Raw genomic sequence first — 22,919 nt, forward strand, 5'->3', positions numbered from 1 at the left:
TTCTAGGTAATGGAACCCTAAAGGTGTCTGTGAAATTGTGCGTTAAAATGCGTGAAGAAAAAAAACACGGGACACTCATTTTGCTACATGAGCTTCTTTTCTGTATTTGTTGCACGTACAGGAATCCATTGAAATCAATGGGGACATGCGGCAAACACGGAAAGAAAACCTGCACAAACGCACGCGACCGCGTCCCCAGTACACCTATGGGTGAATGGGAACTAAATACACTCTCCTCCTGTGGTGACAGATCAAAGCTGTCCCTTGCCATTCCACCTGCCAGCACTGCCATGTTCCCCATCACATCTTCCAAGTCCCACGTTGCTCATCTCCTCTGATCAGACAGCTGCTTATGATACTACAAGAGCCTGAGAGACACTCTATTGAAAAACTACTAGGAGGGGGGTTTAAACAAAAAAAGTGCTCAAGAGCCGCCATTGCTTGATGCACTGCTACACTTTCGCTACCACAGTTCCAACTAAGTCCTTCCACAAACAGTGAACCGATAGAGACAGCAGGTGGCGCTGTACATATTTTATGGAACTGCGAAATGCAAACTTTACGGACACTGTGGTCCCACCAAACACAACGAGGCATTTTCCAGCGCCGCCATTTTCATGTGGTTCAAACCGTGCAGCCTGCTGCAACACCTACACTTGCCTTGACGGTCACGTGATGCTTTCGCCATTACGTTCATTTTGAGGGAACGTGCTCCTCCGTCGTTGCGTCGCGCTTCCGCCTGCTATTGCTGCGTTAGTCGGGGTGGGGGAAGGGGAGAGGTGTTGGGTTCGGTACTGGGAATCATGGATCCGGACTCGGTGATAGAGGATAAAACCATCGAGCTCATGGTAAGAAAAGTATGCTTGATGTCACCGCTGGCCTTTATTTTGCGGAGTAAGATGTGCTTCTGTGTCACATCGATCGTCCTGCTGTGTGGATAGAAGCTATGTAGATACGTGAAAATTGTAATTTGGACTTGTCATCTAGCTGTCGAAGAACTACATATCTCAGCAGGCCATATCGACGGCTGGCCTGCCGTGATGTGTGGCCCATCGTGAACCAAAGGGCCTCAGGTAGCCAAATCCTGACTTTTTTTTTTTTTGTGCTTTTTGACGTGTTCTCCGCCCTTGTATTTTCTTTCTGCGAATAATGATCGGCCGCTGCCGGTGAATGCTCAGAAAGGATGGGCATCGGAAGGGTAGCGCAGCCTAGACGGTACGCCCGGCCCTTTCTATGGGCACTCAGTGAGTAGCCACCGAGAGGAGGGGCTGGTTTCCCAGACGGATCTGCCGCAGAGCATCCACAATGGATGATGAGCGGTGCTGACGCCTCATCACCAGCAAACTGCTTCCCTACTAGTGCTGCCGGCGGCCTTTCCGTTTATTATTATTCCATTCAGTTTTTGTGCGGAGATGTGAACATCCGCCGTTGGCCTTTTGTAGAATATCATTGAAGCTTGTCTACCTGCTATTTCAAGCCTGGCAATAGGACCTTAACAAAGGAGTTTTTTCTTTTTTTTTTTTTTTACAATTTGTGTATCTTTTCTTCTCATCTAATAGTTGCCGGCCTCACATTATTAAAATGGTCTCAGTTTGGAATGTAATCTACATTTATTACTTTCATACCCTCATAACATGCAGATTTTTAGTGATAATTTATACGCCTAGAGGGGGTAACTTTTTTCGCTGGAGTTTGTTTGAAAGCTTATCTGTGGAGATAAAACCCTCCCCTTGCATTGGGACTGCCAATGCACTTCAAGGGTTAACTGCTTGTTAAAGGCTTCATTCACCTTTTAGGCCTTGTTTAGGCCCCTTTTCACATGGACAGTACAATCGGGTACGATTATCAGTTTTCCCGATGGACCAGATCGTATGTCCAATGCTATTCTATGGGCAGCCAGGTCTAAACGGACAGACGTTCATTTACACCCGACTCTGGTCATATCCAGAAAAACGAATGGAATACATGTCTGTTTACATCAGATTTCCCCATAGACAGACATGGGGTCCGGTTTTTTCCTCATTCACAGGATGGAGGAAAAAACTGGAGAGACACGGATGTCATAGCGGTGACATCTGATCAGTACTGCCCCGATCAGGACGCAATGCATGCCCAGATTGCCTCATGATCAGCCCATGTGAAAGGGTCCTTATGTCTGGCTCCGTAAGAGAGATTTCCCCTCATTTCCTGTCTTCCTGACCAGGGATGCATTGATACCGATTATTTAGGCGAGTACTCGTCCAAATGCTCCGATACCGGAACTTCCGGTCAGAGAGAGATCTCCCGCTGACCAGCACAGCCCAGGGAGTATGGAGCCGGTTTCCTTTCCAATCAGGAAGCCGGGTAATGACCCGCTTCCTGATTGGCTGGGAAGCTGGCTTCAATTGTTGCTCGTGAACCTGGCTTCCTAACCAATTGGGAAGCTAGGCGGCACGTCTTGACTCATCTCTCGGCTTCCTGATTCGTCAGGAAGCCACGCTGCCTAGGAACAAGTGAAGCCGGCTTCCTAGCCAATTGGGGAGGCAGGTCATGACGTGCCGCCCGGCTTCCTAATTGGCTAGAAAGTTGGCTTCACTTGTTGCCAGGCACCCCAGCTTCCTGATTGGTCAGTAAGCCAGGTAGCCTCTGTAAGTGAAGCCTGTGTTCTTTCGATAGAGCAATGGCTTCCCAGGCAATCAGGAAGCCGGGAGACAGGTCATGATGCGCCGCCCCACTTCCTGATAATCGGGGCACCCGGTATCGGTACTCGTACTCCCTACTGAAAACCAAGTATTGGTGAATCCCTGCTCCTGACATCTACCAGACAGGAAGTGAGTTGAAGTCTAAACAACACAGATAAATGACTGTAGTATCCCTGTCAGATGCAGTATGGATTGAGGTGTCCTTTTTGCACATTCTCTTATTTCCTGTCTGGTAGAATGTTGTCAGCAGGACAGGAAGTGAGGGGAAATATCCCTAATGGAGCCCTGGATAGCATTAAAAACCTGACAGGGTGTCTTAATCCTTTCACACTCTACTTTGCTGTCTGTACTGTCCATTTTCTTTAAATAGATGTTGTTTGCTAAAATACCCCATAAATTATATGGCCCATTCTCGCTTAAACTGTGTATACACGCTTTGAATTTTGGCTGGTTCATCAAGAATTCAATGTTTGGTTGCTGCTGTTGGCACATTTCTCCTCAGCTGATCGAACAAGCATGTTGGAAAATTTTAGGCCAAACAGAGCTAGCAGCAAGTGAGCTGCCAGCTCTGTTGAGGTATTCTGACAGCGGCCACTCTCACAGAACAAAGGAAACAGCGGGAGATTCCTCAATCAACACTCATAAGTGTTGATGGAAGAATCTGTTCTATTTTGTTAATTCAGCCGGCAGGTTGAATAAAGAAAATAGAAGTACGTGTACTCGACTTTACTCTTTCATGGTGACACCATCCTGTTAAGAGTGTCCTGTGGAGTGTATGGGCACCTTTTAGACGTAGCCCCCTGAGTTTGTGAAGTGCAACATTTCTTTCACAAAGGTTTTATTTGTTTTTTATAATTTTTGTTTTCACATAAAGGTTACAATCAATAAGAGAACAGAAATAGGGCATGCAAGCCCCGCAACAAGGAACACAAATTGAAAGTATGCAGCGCCCTGCAAACTGTAAGACCAATCAACGAAACAAGCGCCAAAGATCATTATAGGCGTATAAAGAGTGTAGTGCTGTCCAGTTATAGTGGGTAGGACCTAAGATGACATGAAAAGGAGCATCAAAGGGGGGGCTTATAAGGTCCGGACCCTGGGTATAATGGAGTAGAGAGCAAGGAGGTAGACGGTCCCCTACACGAAGTGCAACATTTCTAAGTGTAAGTACAAAGTGTGGCCCACCTTACTCATGACCGGTATACCCCTAGAAGATTGGTGCTGAAGTGACTGCAAATGGCGCCACTAAGATTAGTGAAGGCAGAAGATGCTAACAGAGCACAGAAGAAAGGCGTCCGAAACGTCTTTGTTGACGCATTGACGTTGTCACAAGGATGGCAGCGTTTTGGGGTTCAACATGATGGTCATATTGAACTGTATGATGGGACCCTGCGCTGCCCTGAAAAGTTGCCATCCTTGTAACAATATGTCAGTGCTTCAATAAAGACGTTTTATTTGGACACATTTCTTTGGCATGCTGGTGGAATCTACTATCTCCATTTCGAGGTGCAGTCTCCTCCTCAGTCAATCCCACCCATGTTTGACGGGATAGACATCCCCATCCCATTCAGTATCTTCAGCTGTGAAACTGAGAGGAGGGACAGGAGGATTGTTTGTCACTAGTGTCACGTCCTCTGCACGCTGAGAATCGTAGTCTAATCGTCAGTGTCACGTGTGACAATCTTAACATGCACCTGCAGCTTGAGTACTGGTGCACAAAACATGAAAATAGTGGATGAATCGTGCATGAAGGCCAGTTTTTTGTGTTTTTTTTTTTCCCCAAAATTATGTTTTGAAAATTAATTTTGAAGAAAAGAGAGGTTCAACTAATATAATCATCTTTTGTTAGGGGAGTTTAGTTCTACTAATTTTAAAGGTGCATGCTCCATATTTTCCATATGAGACTGTAGGGGTTAAGCTATATAGGAATTATATTTATTTGTAGTCTGAGAGACTATTTACAATTTCCTGATATGCTGCATGTAAATATTGTTTTAATGAACTTAGATTTTTGCTACGATAAATGTAAATATTGTGTCTACGTTTAGTTTGAAAACATCCGATATGACAGCGTTCCATCCTACGCCCCCCCCCCCCGAGGGAGCGCTGCCTGCTGTCAGGATGGCGGAGCGGTGAGGGGGAGAGAAGCCGCGCGCGCAGCTTTCAGGATGGCTGAGCGGGTAGGAGCTCGGAGCCGCTGTCATCCTGTCAGTTTCTGTGCGTGGCAGAGCGGGGATCGGTAAGTATCATTGATATTTATCGATCCTCCGTGTGAGAAGGACAAACACTGGAGCGATCGTCTGATCACTCCAGTGTTTGTAAATAACTGGGGACATATAGTACTATGTGTTCCCAGTTATGAATGAACAGGCTGTGATTTACATCACAGCACGTTCATTCAAGATTTCCTCAATGGGGACTCAGTACAGTACAGAGCAGGGGTGTGGACATTTTTGAAAAAACTACTTGTCCAAGGACTAAAGCGGGGGCCGAATCTACTTGTCCCTCATGACATTCTATTTCAGGGGATTCTGGAATTCGTATCGCCCCACGCCCGGGACATGTAGTTCCGGGCGCCGGGCAAGTGCTTTTTTCGCTGTCTTAGCCCTGCTATGGACAAGTAGCAGGGCTGGTTTTCTTTTCCTAAAATGAGCGTCGAGCGCTGCGAGCGGGGGACGTGGAGCGGATGGGCGGGGACGGAACGTTGAGTGCTGAGAGCGGGGGGCGGGGACAGAGCGTGAAGCGTGTGAAGCGTTAAAAGCGGGGACAGAACGTGAAGAGAGCGGGGGGCGGGGACAGAGAAGGGGCGTGGAGTAGTGACAGGCTCTGTCACCTCCCATAGCCTCTGTCCTCCCCGGCCGTTGCTCGTCAGACTCACAGGAGTTCTAGCAACAGTGCCTGCTAGAACTCCTGTGTTGGAGGTGACAGGTTCAATAAAGAGTACCTGTCACCTCCAAATGGTATCACACAGGGGATTGTTAACCCCTGTGTGATAGCAATACAGTTAAGTTTAAAAAAAATACAAAACACCCGGTAACGGGTGTGTGCATTTAGCGGGTCTTTTCTGCCCGTGCGTGCCCGCTAGGGTCAGAGTCAGGTGACTGTGCTGACCAACGAGTGCTTGAAATTTGCAAGCGAAATTAAGAATACATGGAACAGGTACAGATAGTACACCCGTACTGGTGGAAGGGAAGGACCGTTTGCTGAAAGGTAAGTATAGTGGGAGGGAGATTTGTGCCAAATTACTTGGGAAAGTGAACACTGAGGGGCGCTGTGAAGCTTTCTCGCACAGGGCGCCTAAGGCCGGCCCTGGTTGGTATACGCTAACCCGGTGGGTGGACTGCTTGGCATGCTGGGCTGAATGAGAAAGAATGATTGTATGGCCAGATATAGATATTGATATTTCTGTGCAATATTCTTCTTTTGGAAATTATTTCCAATTAGCGGTTTGAAGAAGAAGAGTGTAAAATCATAGAGAAATGGAAACCTTGTGCAAATGTTCATGGAATCTAAATTTCAACATGGCCTGTACAATTTTCCATTCAGTATAAAAAAATGTGATGAGTTAAATAACACATTCACACCACATCTTTTGCTTTACCATCAATTTAAATGTGTCAAATTTGTCATTCTGTTTTGTTTCTATGTAATTTTCATATGTACACGTACATGTTTAAAATTTACGTCCTGAGATCAAAGGGTATGTTGTACACACAACATTTAGCTTCAGAGTATCATCTTTATTGGTATTCCTTTAGCATGACATTGGACACTTTGTCTGACAAAGGGACCATGCGAGGTTCTGAAACATGTTCATGTCATGCTAAAGAAATACCAATAAAGATGATATTCTGAAGCTAAATGTTGTGTGAACAACATATCCTCTGACCTCTATACTGTGGTGCCATCCACCAGTTCCAGTAGTGGTTGAACCCTGGGTTGTATCGGCAGAAGGAGATAGTAATAAAATGTGTGTCCTTTTTTATATGCATATTTTTCGATATTGTGTTATGGATCTAATCCTGGAAACATGTTTACACACCTGTGTGCATGGCCTCATTGAAACCCGTATACCTGCTTTCCGATTTTTAAACAAAAACACGCTTTGCGGTACATTTTTTTTTTTTTTTTGGCAGTGTGCTTGAGCTCCTAATAATAAAAACTAGTGCACTTAACTTATTTGAAGCCTGGATTTTAAAGTAGGATAGAGGTGTTTTTTTTTATTAAATAGTCGAAACTGGAACAGGGCAAGAGAGACCTGATCCTTTCCCTCCCCCTAGTGTACCTATGCAACTGATGACTGATAAGTAATGTACTGCTTTGCAATGACCAGTTGCTGCAATGGTAGGCATGGCAGAGCTTTCATAAGCTGACACCATTGTAATTTATTTATTACAGGTATTTATATAGTGCCAACAATTTATGCATCACTTTACATACTGCACATACACATCAGTCCCTGCTCTCAGGGAGCTTACAATCTAAGATCTATATCTCACATGCATACAGGGCCAATTTAGAGAGGACCCAATTAAGCTAGCATGTCTTTTGTAATGTGGGAGGAAACCAGAGTACTAGGAGGAAACCCACGCAAACACAGGGAGAACATGCACACTCTTTGCCGATAGTGACCTGGACAGGATTCAAACCGGGGACCCCCAGAAGCGCTAACGACTATGCCACTGTGTTTCTAAAGTAGTATTAATCGCTCACCTCCCCAAACAGGGCAATGTGATTTGAGAGCATTGTTTAGCAGTTTCCAATATTCAAAATAGCAAAAATCTCAAATACTTTTTTTTGTTGTCATTTATGTGCGGTCACATGACTGCAAATCCACCTCTGTGTGGAAAGCTGTGCGGTGGGTGAGCATAAAGCTCATCACCGGTTAGAGCCTTAGACCCCATTCACACTGAGCGACATGGTAAATCTCGTGTTTTTCCTTGCTCAGCGGCATTGAACTACAATGCGCGATATTGAGCGACAGTGCACATTTTATTGCGCTATGTAGCGCGACTTTTGGGAGGGACTTCGTCTCTGCTACATTGGGCTGTAACCAATCAACAGCTGTCTTGATGTGACCTCATTCTTTCCTTCCATTTTGCAGTGCAAAAGTGACCCTTCTGTAGCGCGATATCGCCGGTAATGCGCAACACCATTGAGTCTATTGGTGCCGAATCGCGCGACATCCGCAGAAAAAAGGGTCATGTACGAGCTACAGGCGACATTGAGCTGTGAGATGTGAATAGCTCCATTGCAATGCATTGGTCAAGCTACATAGAGCTATATCGCGCGGAATATGCACAATTTCGGAGCTGAAATAGCGAGACAAACCGCTCAGTGTGAACGGGGTCTTACTGGGAGGGAGGAGGAGAGGATCTGTATGTTACTGAAAGGTGCCAGCATTTGATAAAGAATTATAACACATGCACACTTGATGAAATTGAGTGGTGCCAGAGTTAGGACTCGGTGAGACTCGGTGGTATTGGAGCTCATTAAAGAACTAAAGCGTGTGTGCAGCGGAGGATGCATCAGATGCCAAGACCTTTTGCATACAAAATATAGCGGCACAACTTTAGGGTACCGAAAATGCTTGGGATAAAGCCATTTGAATAGCATTGTTTGCCCAGCACAGGAAACCATGTCCTATTCATGGGGAAAGGCAGGATCATGAGGTAATTTCTTTATATTAACTGAAGATGAATAATTAGCATAATGTCAATGTGCATATATTGAGGGAAGATTACATAGGACAGTTTTTAATATTTTTGCCTGAAGAGTCACTGGTCTATCTCACCAGTGTCTGTCTTATTGCTAGGGGTTTAAACTTTGACACTCTCTAAAGTAACTAATTTTGAATGTTAAACACCATTGCTTCTTTATTACCTGTCTCATGATAAACTGCAGCTTCTTTAATTGCAAGGCAAGCCCCTTGGAAAAATGATTGCTTTATCATTGGCCAATAAGGAATACTTGTAACTGAAGCTGTAAAGTGGCCTTGAAGGGATGTGGTGGTGGTGTAAAGTGACCAGAAAGGGACAACTGTCTGGGGAGATTAGGGGGCTTGAGTGGGGATGTCTGTCTGCTGGATACAAGAGGGGGTTAGACAGGGAGCCCTTTTCACCCGGGGGGGGGGGGGGTGTAGAGTGATGTGGTGAGATACATAAGAGATGTCTGTAGGTTAATGGTGAAAGGATAAGGCAGCCAGAGAGGGATATCTTGTCAGTGGGAGTTGTTGTGGTTAGGGGGGATGTTGTCTGTTAGGGTGGGGGAAAAAATATATATATATATATCGGCTTACCAGTCCTTAGGTGTGGCAGCTGCATTCCCAACTTTTTTTTTGTTCCCTGGAACTACACATTTTGGGTATTTCTGCCCATGCCAGAGTAAGAACAATAAGTCTAGGCCCGTTATTCATTGTTAACCCTAAATTGATCACCTGAAATGCTTTTAAGGCGTCTTTTATGGACATGTTTGGGTACTGTAGTTTTTGCCATATCACAGGTGCAGAATTTCTAAGCTAGTCATGATTGATTAACAGTTATGCTAATATCATGCAACTTAAAGAATTGTAGCTGCCAACATTTTGTTCTACAGGCTCTCTTTCAGGAAATATCTATTTCTGGGGGTTTTAGTAATATTCAGGCCTAAAATGTGCATTATAATGTGTACAAAAGGCAAAGGCAGCTCTGGCAGTGAAAGGGTTAAAGCAACTTAGCTGCTAAAATAATTGCCCCTTGCAGAGAAGTCATTGAATGATTTCTCATTTTGCCCAGGATGCCAATCTCTGCAGTAGTGAAGAGAAACCACTGGCTAAAGATCCTGAAGACTGTGACACTAATGGGAGTGTCCGTGGTTCCTTCTGCTAATTTCTCGTCAGTAGTGATCTAGAGGCTGATAGATTGAACCACTGGGCACAGCAGATGACCAAAAATCTGACACTCCCAGAAATGTTGTGTTTAAAAAAAAACTGGAAAACAGTTTTTCCCCAGTTGTCTTCCAGGGCAGCCCATGATAGAGTGCAACTCCTCCAAACCGTAAACACGTCACCGCTCTAATTTAAAAGACCACCGTCACTATCCCCATTCAGTTTTGTGTTTCCTCTGTCCGGAGGAGATCATTGCCATACTAGAGCTCTCATGGGCAGTACTGATGTGCAGTAAAGCTGATGGGCCTACGGCCCTGGTACCTCTCCTAAGGCTCCTATGCGACGGAGTAGGTCCCGGCTCTACTTCCCTCTCTGCGCTTGGAGAAAGCCAGCACTGAAGGTCGCGTCTCCCACTTATCGTTGCTGCAAATAAGCTGTATGCATCCAGGAAACGGGTTCCCTACAGTGGACCGAGTGGCGGATGATGTAATTTCCGGATGGAGATACGTGACTTCTGGGCGCTTGAGGTTTGTGCTCCAAGCCTCGTTTCCAGAGCGGGGCAAGAGGGGGGCCTCGGGCAGCACCCCTGCTCAGGTAATGACTTTTAAACTGTTTAGTCTACACCTGAGCTGTGTTTTTTTTTTCTTTCTTCTGCCTTATCACTGAGGGTTCGCTGGTGTGTGTGCCCTTTTTGTGATGTGCACGGGTGCTCTCTTTTGTTTTGCTAGTGTTCTATGTAGTTATCAAGACCCCTTTTTCTCTATGGTTTTCAGGTGAAGCCTCCTGTGCAGTTTAGGAATCCACCTACTAGGAAACAGTGTGCAGCATGTGGGGCCAAACTGAGTATTTCTTTTAAAAAACCTTTGTGCCAGACTTGCATAAGGAAGAATCTATGAATGCTTGTCAGGGTCTTCTGGCCTCATGAAAGAAGAATTGGCTTCTATTTTCCATTCATTCAGATCCCTTTATTGAAGATATGAGATGAACATCTAAAACCACCCAGATGCAGAACGCCCTTATTTAATACCATACTTATGGAAGATATGGCCGATTTGTCTAAAGCCTCCGTCTAGGGAGGACAGATCTGATTCGGATCATTTTCACAATGATTCCTCGGAAGAGGAAAGTACGCAGGAGGTACCTGCTTCATCCAGATTTAAACTATCGCTTGATGATGTTGATAACCTGCTTAAAGGCATTTTTGAATCCTTGGAAATGCAAGATACAATTTATCTAGGCATGATCTGATGTACAAGGGATTACAAAGGAAGAAGATGAGTCTTTCCTGTTCATAAGGTGTTATCTGACTCTATACTGAAAGAATGGTCAGAGCCTGAAAGAAAGCCATTTTTTTTCCTTCTCTCTAGTACATTGAAAAGGAGGTTCCCCTTTGATGACAATCCATCTATGGTGTGGAATAAGAATCCAGGGTTAGATGCTCCTCTTTCTAAAAGTATCCGAAAAAGTGGATTTAGCCTTCGAAGATATAGGTAACCTTAAAGATGGGTAAAAAGATGGATGTTCTGCTTAAGAGGGCTTGGATACAGCTCTAAGTAATTTAAAACCTGCCTTAACTACCACATGCATTGCTAGGAACTTAGAGTTCTGGCTTTTACAGTGTAAAGGTCCCCACACACCTTACGATAATCGTACGATAATCGTGGGAAATCCCGCGATCGTACGATTATCGCAAGGTGTGTGGAAGCCGTGCGACCTCTACTACTGTAAGGTCGCACGACTTTGAACTTACGGACATGTTCGAAAACCCGCCGAGCATCATACGATGTTTGGCGGGTTTGTGGAATGTCCGTACGATAACAGCCTTACGGGCCGGTGTGCGCAAGTGCACACTGCCCGTTCGGCATTGCGGTCATCGGAAGCCCGCCCCTCAGGGTGTGTGGCTTGCGATCATCGCAAGTACGATCTGCCTATGCAACATAGGCAGATCGTACGTTTTTTTAAGTACCTTATAACCATCGCAAGACTTTGTGTGTGTGCCAAGCCTTAGTCTCACCTTATGGCAGTTACTCGAAGGGAACAAATCCTGGAGTCCTTTCCTATGTTTAAGGCGTTTGGATATATCGTAGATGCTTCAGCAGAGGCTGGTGGAATGTCTGCTCGCTCCTCGGCCCTGATCAATTCTTCACGCAGGACCCTCTGGCTAAAAACCTGGGAAGGTGACTCTGCCTCCAAATTAAGATTATGTAATTTTCAGGAGATCTTCTCTTTGGACCTGATCTAGAGGCTGCATTAGAACTTTCTGCAGATAAGAAAAAAGCCTTCCCAGAGAAGAAAAGGGTATATAACCCGAGGTTTTTCGTGACCAAAGGAACAAGTCACAAGGAAACGTGGATGAAAGGCCAAAAATGCATTGGTTCGGTCAAAAAGGTAAGGGGGGGGATATTGTTTTAACCCCCCTTCTCAGAAGCCCAAACAGCAATGACCGTTCTTTTCCAGTGGGATGTGGACTGGGGAAATTCCTCCCACATTGGAAAAACATTACCTCCAACAGCTTTATTCTAAAAATTGTCGAACAAGGTTACCAGCTGGAGTTAGTTAATCCACCTCTATCACATTTTTTATTTGATAGATCTACCCAAAGATCCGATCAAAGCCAATGCGCTATGTGGTTTGCTGGAGGACTTGGTGGATCAGAAGGTGATTGTTCCAGTACTGAAAGAGGAACAGGGCAGAGGATGTTACTTGCATGTGTTTGTGGTGCAGAAACCTCTGGGGAAATTCCGGCTTATACTAAAACTAAAGTTATTGCACATGTGAATTTGATACAAGAAATTCAAGATCGATTATTATTTTTTCGGTGAGAAACATTCTCTATTAACAGACCTTTTCTATCAACGATAGACTTGAGGGACGCCTACTTACAGGTGCCAGTAAGGACATCCTCACAGGTTTACCTAAGACTTGCAGTCAGAATGAAGATGGATATTCAGCATTTTCAATTCACAGCACTACCATTGGGTCTCTCATCGGTGCCAAGAATTTTCTCAAAAGTATTAGGAGAGGCTCTAGCACCTCAGAGGCTTCAGAAGGTCAGCATTGTACCATATCTGGACGACCTATTGATCTCAGTCCCTTCATAAGACAAACTAAAGAAGGCCCTGAAATTGACTCTGGACTGGATAAAATGCCTAGGATGGCTGGTGAACAAGGACAAATCAAACCTAGTACCCTCCCAGAAGATGACCTTTTTGGGCTATATCCTGAACACCAGAAACAGAAAAAAATTTCTTCCGGAAGAACAAATTATAAAGATACAGTTGGCGGTTGAAAGATTGCAACAAAACCAGACAGTATCACTCTGGTTCATCATGTCAGTACTGGACTTGATGACCTCGACATTCCCAGCAGTCCACAGGGCTCGTCATCAGAAACCTCTCCAGACTTTTCTCTTGGAGGTATGTAACCAAACACAAAACACTCTAGACAGAAGAGTGATTATTCCAATGAAATTAAAGCAAATTCTGTGGTGGTGGAGGTTCCACAACCAGCTGTCAAAAGGGCTTCTATGATCCCTTCCTTTATGCAGCAAACATACTACAGATGCCAGTACCTGGGAATGGGGTGCACATCTGGAAGACTATTTTGTTCAAGGACAATGGACAAAAAGAGAAGCCAAAGTTTCATCGAAATGGAGAGAATTAAAAGTAGTCCTCAATGCCATTCTCTCATTTCAGTACTTATTAAAGAACCATCTTCTTCATGTTCTATCAGACAATATAATGACAGTGGCATATATACAATATATATTTATTTACAGTGGGGCAAAAAAGTATTTAGTCAGCCACCAATATATATAATGTGTCTCACTACAAATCCTAGCAAAATCCTCTGCCCATTTTTCAGTGGGCAGAGAAGAAATCTAGCCTCAATCTCGGCAACGTATCTTGGGGGTTCCCTGAACAATTTTGCGGACCTCTAAGTTGCCAAAGAATGTTACAAGAGGAATGGAGTCTGAATCAAGAGGTATTCAATGTTTTAATACAGCAGTGGGGGAGTCCAGAGATGGATTTGTGTGCTTCAGGAAAGAATTCAAAGTAACGCATTTCTATTCTGTGAACCCTTTAGACAGAGCTTTAGCCACAGATTCCCTTTCCAACTCCTGGAGATTCAACCTTTGTTGCGTGTTTCCTCCAATTCATCTAATCCTAAAAGTCCTACAGAAATTTCTAATGGAGAACAGAGAATTAATTTGAATTGCCCCTTACTAGCCAAAAAGGGCAGGGTTCACTCTTCTACTATCACTAATGGTATTGCCACCCGGGTTCCTCCCAGACCGATTCTTCATCTAAAGGTATCAACCTTGAAACTAACCGCATGGTATCTAAAGAAGACGTACTAAAATCTAGTAGTACAATAGTACATTATACAGCACAATGCAGAATACCACCAGCTATAGAGGAATACAACAAATCCCAGCAATAGTACATTTTAGCTGGCAGTATTCTGCATTGCGCTGTATAATGTATTATTGCTGGGATTTGTTCTACTCTATAGCTGGAGGATTTCTGCATTGCGCTGTATAATGTATTATTCCTTGATTTGTAGTCCTCTATACAGCGCAATGCAGAATACCACCAGCTATAGAGGAATACAACAAATCCCAGCAATACATTTATACATAAGAGTGTATAATGTATTGCTGGGATTTTTATTCCTCTATAGCTGATGGTACATTGCTCTGTATAATATAGAGCACAATGTACCATCAGCTATAAAGGAATACAAATCCCAGCAATACATTATAGAGCACCATGTGTGGGAAAGTGAAGGCTTACCTGAGCAGTCTTCCAGCAACTTGTTTCTGAGATCGGGCTGTCTATCGGCGGCTGTTACTTCTTCTCCCTGCGCCGATCGTGGATTTGGGCGGGCGGTTAGCGTGAGGCGGGGAGGTGCGGCGCGCAGTGTGTGTGGAGCCGTGAACAGGGCCAACCAATCGGAAGCCGATTAATCGATGATTGAAAAAGTTGACAACTTTTTCAATCATCGATTATAATCGATTATGTCGTTTAGTTGTTGCAGCCCTACTGTCGGCACCTTCAAGATCCAAGTTGAAGCTCTGAGTGTCTAGCTACAAATTACCCTAGCAGAAGATCCTCTAGTATCAAGGTTTTTTTTTTTTTTTTAAACCTTGAAAAGACATAGGCCTATCTCCACTAAAATCTGTCCCCAATTGTGTCACAAGGCTTGTCAGGTGCACCTTTTGAACCCTTAAGTGAAACTTCTCTTGGACTCCTCACCTTAAAGACAGTTCTTTTGGTAGCAGTAACCTCGGTACGAAGAGTCAGTGAGTTACAGGCTTTGTACAACAACCCTTTCTCTCGATTTTTGGAGATAGAGTAGTTCTTAAGACCGATCCAGGTTTTTTTCCAAAAATCATTTCCGATTTCCATAGATCATAGGATATAAATCTGCCAACCTTTTCAAGTAATCCATCCAATGAAAAAGGAGTCTTTCCATTGTCTGGGTGAGAGAAGATGCTTGTTGAGTTATCTGCAAACAGAATCTTTTAGAAAATCCAACAGTTTGTTCATACTGTTTTCAGGGAAGAATAAAGGGAAGCAAGCCTCTAAATCATCTATAGAAAGATGGATAAAACAAGCTATAGCAGAAGCATACCAGGCAAAAGAAATTTCTCCACCAGTTTGTCCACCAGTTTGTCTCAATGCTCTGTCCACCAGTTTGTCTCAATGCTCTGTCCACCAGTTTGTCTCAATGCTCTGTCCACCAGTTTGTCTCAATGCTCTGTCCACTAGATCGTTCTCTATCACCTGGAAAGAAAAAGCAGGGGCTACTCCGGAGCAGATATGTAAATCTGCTACCTGCACTAGTTATTCAACCTTTATTCGACATTATTGCCTGGACCTGTTATCAACTCAGGACCAGGCCTTTTGGGAGAAAGGTGCTGCAAGCAGTAGTCCCTCCCTAAAAGTTGGTAAGTGCTTGGTTATCCTCTCATGGGCTGTCCTGGAAGACAACTGGGGAAAACCGGAGTTAGAACTTACTGGTAACTCTATTGCCAGTAGTCTTCCAGGACAGCAGAGTTCTGCTCTGTTCTAGAATGCTAATATAAATTATGTACTGTTGTGGTGGAATTATGTTCTGCTCTCTCCTAGAATTGTTCTCGTGTTCTCAAAATAACTGAAGGGGGATAGTGACGGTGGTCTTTTAAATTGGTGTGGTGACATGTTTCCTGTTTGGAGGTGGAGTTGAACTCTCATGGGCTGTCCTGGAAGACTGCTGGAAATAGTTACAGTTGGAGCATCTTTTTAGTCACAAATTTGCACAAACATTCATTTTGTGTGCTTTTCAGGTCTATTGAAGTCTGTTGGGTCAAAAATGCATGATTCTGGCCCTCTCCAGAAAAATTGTGTACTTTGTGTACTTTTTTTTTTCAAGCCGTGAGTGACGCAACTCTCAGGAGTGAACAGGCACCATTAAAAATATTGTGATTCTTCATGTTCAGCGTTGTTGCCTTTTGTGATGTGTGCCAAAACGTTGGGTATAAATAAAGGCATGGAGAGTATGCTGGTAGAACCTATCTATTTTAAACCTCACGTAACTGTTGTCTGGTATTCTCTTTGATGTTGTTTGTGAATGCCTAGGAGTCTGGCAAGGGACTGTAAAAGATCATCAAATTTGAAATCAATCATTCTACTGTGAGGTAAAATTAGTCTTCAACTGGCCTAAATTTCAAATGGCTACTAATTTATCTTAGACTATCCAGCCTGCAAATTCAGAGAGCTGACGATTCTAAAAAGAAGTCTCCAAGAACCCAAAAGATCAGCAGGTAACTTGCTTAGTGATCATCTGCAATCGGAAAGATTTCACCAATTTAACCTTCAAGAGAGGTATGCCAGGAGAACGCCTTTGCTGTTCTAAGACCGCATTCACACAGCATAGAGTGGGGCCGTACAGATCCGTGCGGCGTGCACAGCCATATTGGGCCGTTTCCCGGAAGGACAGGTGCTGCTGGTGATTGTATGACATATTAATGCCCACTCCCTTATTTTATCCAGGTCCTCCTGTAATGTTATAATGTCTAAGTCCGTGTCTATTACCCTCCCTATTTTGGTGTCATCCGCAAACACGGAAATATCGCTGTTAACACCCTCCCCCATGTCATTAATTAATAAGTTTACCGCGCGCCAATGCTTGGCAATGGGGCAAAGGGTCCTGCTGTCGCGGGTCGTGTCGCTACAGCAGGACCCTTTTTGGAGCGGATTTTGCCGCGATTCAAGCTTGCTCAATGCAAGCATTCGTGCGACAAAAGCGCGATGTGCGAACCGCTCAATGTGAACGGGGCCTCAGTCTTCATGTTTCTGAACAGTTCGTTCCAACTCTCTCAGCTCATCTTCCCTGAACTTCCTGTCCAGTACAAGATCACAAGCAAGATCAGTCTCCAGCAGCTGTCCAACTAGCTTGGAGAAGGGAGGAGCAAGGGAGTGGCTTGCTTTGTTTTTGCTGTGTTTGTGGAGATGCACAGCTTTCTAGCACACAGGTGTGGCTCCCTAGCACCCTGCAAGGGAAAGCCACCCTGAAACAGAAAATCGGGGTCAGTGCTCAGGGGACCAGATGATTCTGCAGAAAACAAACATTTAAACCTTATGAAGCAGTATCCCTTGTAAATGTTTTAATCCACATTTGAAATGGCTTGCAAACTTTTTGACTTTAATATCACTTTAAAGTTTAATATAATTTTTAAAACGCAAAAGTTAGCCCCCAACCTACACAGATTTGTCACATGGAATGTATCTTCGCGCGTGCCAGAGTGAGAGCAATAATTATAGGGCAGTTGTTTACTTAACTCTAAATTGATGACCTACAAAGACTTTTAAAAGTCACCCATGGGCAGTTGTGGGTATCATAGGTTTTCACCTTTTTCAAAGGTGCAAGTGATTTTGAGGCTTGCCATGTTTGGTATTTATTTGCTTGATGCAACCTCATCTTTTATAAACTGCCTGGCCAAAAAAAGTACACACTCTAATGCTTAGTTGGAGCTTTTAGCTTTAGTTTTGATTATGGCATGTATTCACTGTTGCATTGTTTCAATAAGCTTGTGCAATGTCAAAACACTTATTTCCATCCAGAGCTGCATTCATTTTTGTACCAAGATCTTGTAGTGATGGTGGGAGAGTTGGGCCACTGCGTAATCTCTTCTCCACCACTTCCCAAACATTCTCAATGGGGTTAAGGTCTGGTCTGCATGGCGGCCAATCTATATGAGAACATTATGTCTCGTGCTCCCTGAACCAATCTTTAACAAATTGAGCCTGATGAATATTGGCATTGTAATCTTGGAATATGTCTGTGCCATCAGGGAAGAAAAAAATCCATTGATAAAACCTTGTCATTCAGTGTAGGTAGCTGGCCTCATTTTTTGGGGCATAATATAATTATCCAGTGGAAGGCTCTAACCTCTTTGCTTAGCTAAATACAGGCTGTGACATTGTTTGGCCAGGCAGTTTATTTTACTTAAAAATTAGATATTTTAATTTATATGCAATTCTTACTGAAAATCTTTGGGGTTGATATACCGTTGCGCTTACATTGTGTAACATAAATAATTGCAACTGCCACCATTTTCTTCTAAAAGGGTTTATGGAATTTGTAGGCCTAAAATGTGCATTTTACCACATGTGCAAAAAAAAAGTGGCAGAAAAAGGGTTAAAGTATAACTAAAGCTACATTTTTTTTTTCTTATTTTGGAATGTTTAGGAGGGTTAAAAACATTGTCATTTTTGCCAGCAGTTGATCTCTCCTCCGATCACTAGACCGGGAAGTGATGCGTATTACATCACTTCCGGTTTCACTCGTTACAGTCCCCGACACTTAGAGGAAGATCTCTGCTTCCTCTGCTTCTTGATGTTTCTTGATGACCCCTGATGTCTCCATAAAGAGGACCTATCATACCCTATCTGCTATTACATTGGGTGCTTGTTAGCTCCTATGTGATGGCAATAGAGTTAGTGTAAAAAAAAAAATAAAGTAACATATAAGAAAAAAAGTCCCCCGCCCCCCCGCATGCATGCACATAAACACACAAACACGTGTCGTGGCGCCTATTTGTGAAAAAACGACAATTGCGCTTTTCATGTTACATATCGCCGTGAACGTCGGAGTGAGAGCAATAATTCTAGGGCCATCAATCGCTGTTAACACTAAATTGATGATCGGTAAAAGTGTTCCCTATGGGAAATTATGGGTATTTACTTTTTTTGCGGCTTCACTGGCGAACGCAATTTTAAGGCTTGACATGTTTGCTATCTTTTTACCCGACGTGATCCTTTAATATTTTACCAAACAATTGGGTATTATATTATGTTTCTGTGCACTAAATTTAGTTTATTTTTTCCTAAAAATACTGGTTTGATAAACATTTGACGCAAAAACCGTGCAACATAAAAAATTGCAACTAGCATTTTTTTTATTCTCCAGGGCCTCTGCTTTCAGAACATATATAAATGTTTGGGGGTCTGAAGCTGTTTTCTAGGCAAAAATTTATATTTTATCATGTTTGTGCAAATAGTAAGAAAATGCCAGGAAAAGCAAGTGGTTAACAATGGCATTTGTTTGAGAGATAAATGCTCGGACAGCAAATGGTTAAAGAACAGGCACATGATTTATGTAAATATTATTGTGCCATATAAAAAAACGTTGTTGGCTATGTAGTGCAATATACCGTACCTGGTTTAGGCATGTTAAACTCAGTCTTTGGTTTTGTTTAAAAGCAGTATAACGAAGTGTGGAAGACGCGTGTTTAGAAGATACTTGTGGAAGTATTTTATTACCTTTTTACCAGCAGTCTGGTGCTTTTTTGTGTCTGTTTAGCTTGTGTAGTTCCTAGAATGGTAGTTACAAAGAGTTACCTTTTTTTCAGGTTAAACTTACAAATCTCTTCTTTTTGATATCGCTCACGATGTGCATAAACTCATACTCAAGATATGATGTTCAAAACAAAAGCATGCAGATTTGCTTGTCCATTCTTAGTACATTTTAATATACTCATAAGTTGCCTGCTTGAAATATTTTGTGGCATCTAACTGCTTTTTTCTCCTTCCTTTTTTGTCACCCTGCAGTGTTCTGTGCCAAGGTCTTTGTGGCTAGGCTGCTCCAACCTGGTAGAGAGCATGTGCGCACTGAGATGCCTGCAGAGCATGCCCAGTGTCAGATGTCTCCAGGTGCCTTTCTTCTTTCTTGTTGTACTGTTATCTGTATGCTCTGTCTTGTGTAACACCTCCATATTTGTTTTGTTTGCCTTGGTGGCCTGAATGCCTGAAAGACCGTTTTGCATGCTCTATTGATTATTATTTTTTTTTTTTTTTTATTGGTTAGTGTATACATTCTTTGTGTTAAAGTGAAGCATGTTTTTCGTTTGGTTCTTTTTCCATGAAATTGATTGTTTACATATCAATATGACCAGTTAGTATCTAATTATGCTTTAAAATATAAACATTTTTTTTCCTTTTGCATCCTTAGAAGATATCACGCATGCACAGTAACTAGACAAATTAAGTTGATTGGTACCTGCTTTTCATTTGAAATTTGGATATGTTTATGCAGTGTAAAATAAGCAGTCATTGGGTTTTTTGAAGTTCATAACTATTGGGTGTTTACTATCATCTGTTGAGCAGATAAGACAAATTGTTAGATTTGTTTGGACAGGAGCATGTTGCCGACTAAACTTTAACAGCATAGGCAGTAGTTCTGAAAGTGATGCCAGGCTTACTGTTTTTGTTATATGGATTTAGTTGTAATGGACAGTTCTAGTCATGCATTTTGGACTTTGGCTAGAAGACCTCTCTTTGACCTTTTTCAATGGTCTAAATGCATTTCCCTGAATAGCCCTTTTGGGATTGCAGGGGTGATATCAGACGGGATTTTTTACACAGAATTTTGGGAGTGGATTGCTCCCCCCTTCCACATCCAAGCAAGCCACATTGATTATAGTTTTGTGTTTGTGCAACTCGGTGGGGGAGACGCAGCGTTTTTCTGAATAATAACATATCACAGCTTCCATGTCATTTACGACTGCTCAATTACTTTTCTTCTATCAGGCTAGATTTTTTTTTTTGCACACTTTAAAATGCGTGTTTTAGGCCTTAAGATTACTGCAACCCAACAAAATATATGGGGGGTGGGAGAGAATTTATCAAAACTGGAGCAGACAGAATCTGGAGAAGCTGTGCATGTCAACCGATCAACTTTTATCTTTAATTTTCAAATCTTAAAGTGACATTAAGGCAGATACCCCCCATGCTGCTTTTAAGGACTTACCGTATGTGATAGAGATGTGCGATTGCTTGTATTTTGCATGTGGCCGCTGCCACCAATTCCGAGCTCCGCTGTGCCTGGTGCAAGCCTGGGACCGGCACAGCGGCTCTGTGACCGGAGATCAGAGAGAGAGAGAGAGAGGGAGAGATGAGTACACAATCTCACTTTGATCTCCTCTCCAGTGTCAGAATGCAGAAAGTGATGTATATTGCTTCACTTCCACATTCAGCCGTCATTCCCGGCTACAGATGCTGGAGAGAAGCTGGTGAAGCCAATATCTGCTCTCACTGTGTATTGGCTATCACATAGGGGGCTTGTTAGTCCTCCATGTGATAGCAAGAAACTTAAGAGTAAAGAATAAAAGTTTAAAAAAAATAGCATAACTAGCATTAAAAAAAAAAGATTTTTTTTTCTTTTTTAAAGTCCCTCGCCCCCACGTACACATGCAAACATGTGTTGGTGCACCTACGTGTGAAAATGACGATTGCGCCGTACATGTTACATATTACCGCGAATGTCGGAGGGAGAACAAATATTTAAGGGCCATTAATCATTGTTAACACTAAAGTAATGAGTGGTAAAATCTTGTTTAAAGTGTCCCCCATGGCCAATTTTGGGTATGGTAACTTTTTGCGACTTCGTGGGTGCACGCAATTATATGGCCTGACATGTTTGGTGTCTATTTACCCAACTTGACCCCCTCTTTTTATGTATTACCAAAAAATTTGGGTAATAGATGCTTCATAACATAACGTAGGGAAAACGTTTTTTTTTTCAAAATTTTTGGTATTTTTTTCCCCATTGTATAGTCAAAAATAACATTATATACCACCAAAAGAAAGCTCCATGTGTCCCCCAAAAGGTATCAAATTCATTTCAGAACACTGTTGCATGACTGATGTTACATGTCAAAGTACTGCAGCGCTGAATACTAAAAAATGGCCTGGACAGGAATGGGGTTTAACACCTCGGTCAGCAAGTAGTTAATGATACTTTAACTGAACAAACTGACGAGAGAAGCCGATTGGTTACTATGGACAACTGCTCCAGCTTTTATGAATTTCCCCATATGTATTTTCTGAAAGCAGAGACCCTGTAGAATAAAATGATGGCCATTGCAATTTTTTGCATCACACAATAATTGTGCTACTGTTTTATCAAATCTATAGTTTCAATAAAAAAAAATACAGGCAAATTATTTTTATTGCACATAAACATAATATACCAATCTTCAGTAAAACAGAAAAGATGAAGTTGTGTCAAGTGACTAGATACCAAATATGTCAAGGTTCAAATTTGTGCACATGCCCATGAAACTACAGTACCCAAAATTGTCCCTAGGCGAAGCTTACAGGTCATTGTATTACAGTTAATAATGGCCCTAGAATAATTGGTATTACCACGCATGCCAGAAACCAAACACCTGGCACAATCGTTTTTGTGCACATTCGCATCAGACGTACAGGTTTGTGGGGCTGGGAGCTTTTAGAATTTTTTTTATTTATTTGATTAAACTTTTTTTTTATTACCATCTGGGTTTATTCTTCCCAGGCTAGATCAGTGAATGGATGTTTGCTGATTTCCTGTCGCTCTCCATCCTGCCACCCTCCATGGTCCCGGGCACACAGGAGGGACAGGTAAGCCTGTAGAAGGGATCTGTAAATCACTTGTACATAGCCGGCAGCCAGGAGTGAAAAAGTAAACACTAATGGCTGCTGCCTGTTTCACAGCTCTGCATTCTGTACAGGCTTTGTACAACATGATGATGTCATTGCTCTTTTTTACAAGTCAACCGTGTTTGTCAAGGCATTTGGTGCACACAAAGTAAACGTTATATCCTTTTTAAGCAGTATATTCAAAATAGTTTTTCTACCCAGGGTTCAGCTTCAAAAGTTAAACTTTCTTTTTTCTCCACTTTGCTTATTACTTTGAAGTGACTAATTTAAAATAAAAAAAGTGCAAATTTGAAGGAAAAAAATAGCATGCTTTGTAATAGAAACTTAATTTTAGTGTCTTCATAAACATTGTAGAATGCATCTAGAGTAACATTAGTAACCAACACTGCTCAAACTAGAAATGTT

At 42.7% G+C, this 22,919-nt stretch overlaps 1 protein-coding gene across 1 annotated transcript in view; it reads left to right on the forward strand.

Annotated features, from left to right (window-relative positions):
• Positions 1–661: 661 nt before the first annotated feature.
• LOC108795122 (F-box/WD repeat-containing protein 11-like) overlaps positions 662–22,919 on the forward strand; it is a gene marked incomplete at its 3' end in the record, with an annotated part of 50,472 nt that continues 28,214 nt past the window's right edge. The window contains exons 1-2 of the mRNA XM_018566315.1: positions 662–848; positions 19,644–19,745. Coding sequence (XP_018421817.1) covers positions 804–848; positions 19,644–19,745 — 147 coding nt within the window. The remainder of the gene's footprint in view (positions 849–19,643; positions 19,746–22,919) is intronic.

This window comes from Nanorana parkeri, unplaced genomic scaffold (genome assembly GCF_000935625.1).
Source record: "Nanorana parkeri isolate BGI_ZX_2015 unplaced genomic scaffold, ASM93562v1 scaffold936, whole genome shotgun sequence".
In the NCBI taxonomy this organism is placed as follows: Eukaryota; Metazoa; Chordata; class Amphibia; order Anura; family Dicroglossidae; genus Nanorana; species Nanorana parkeri.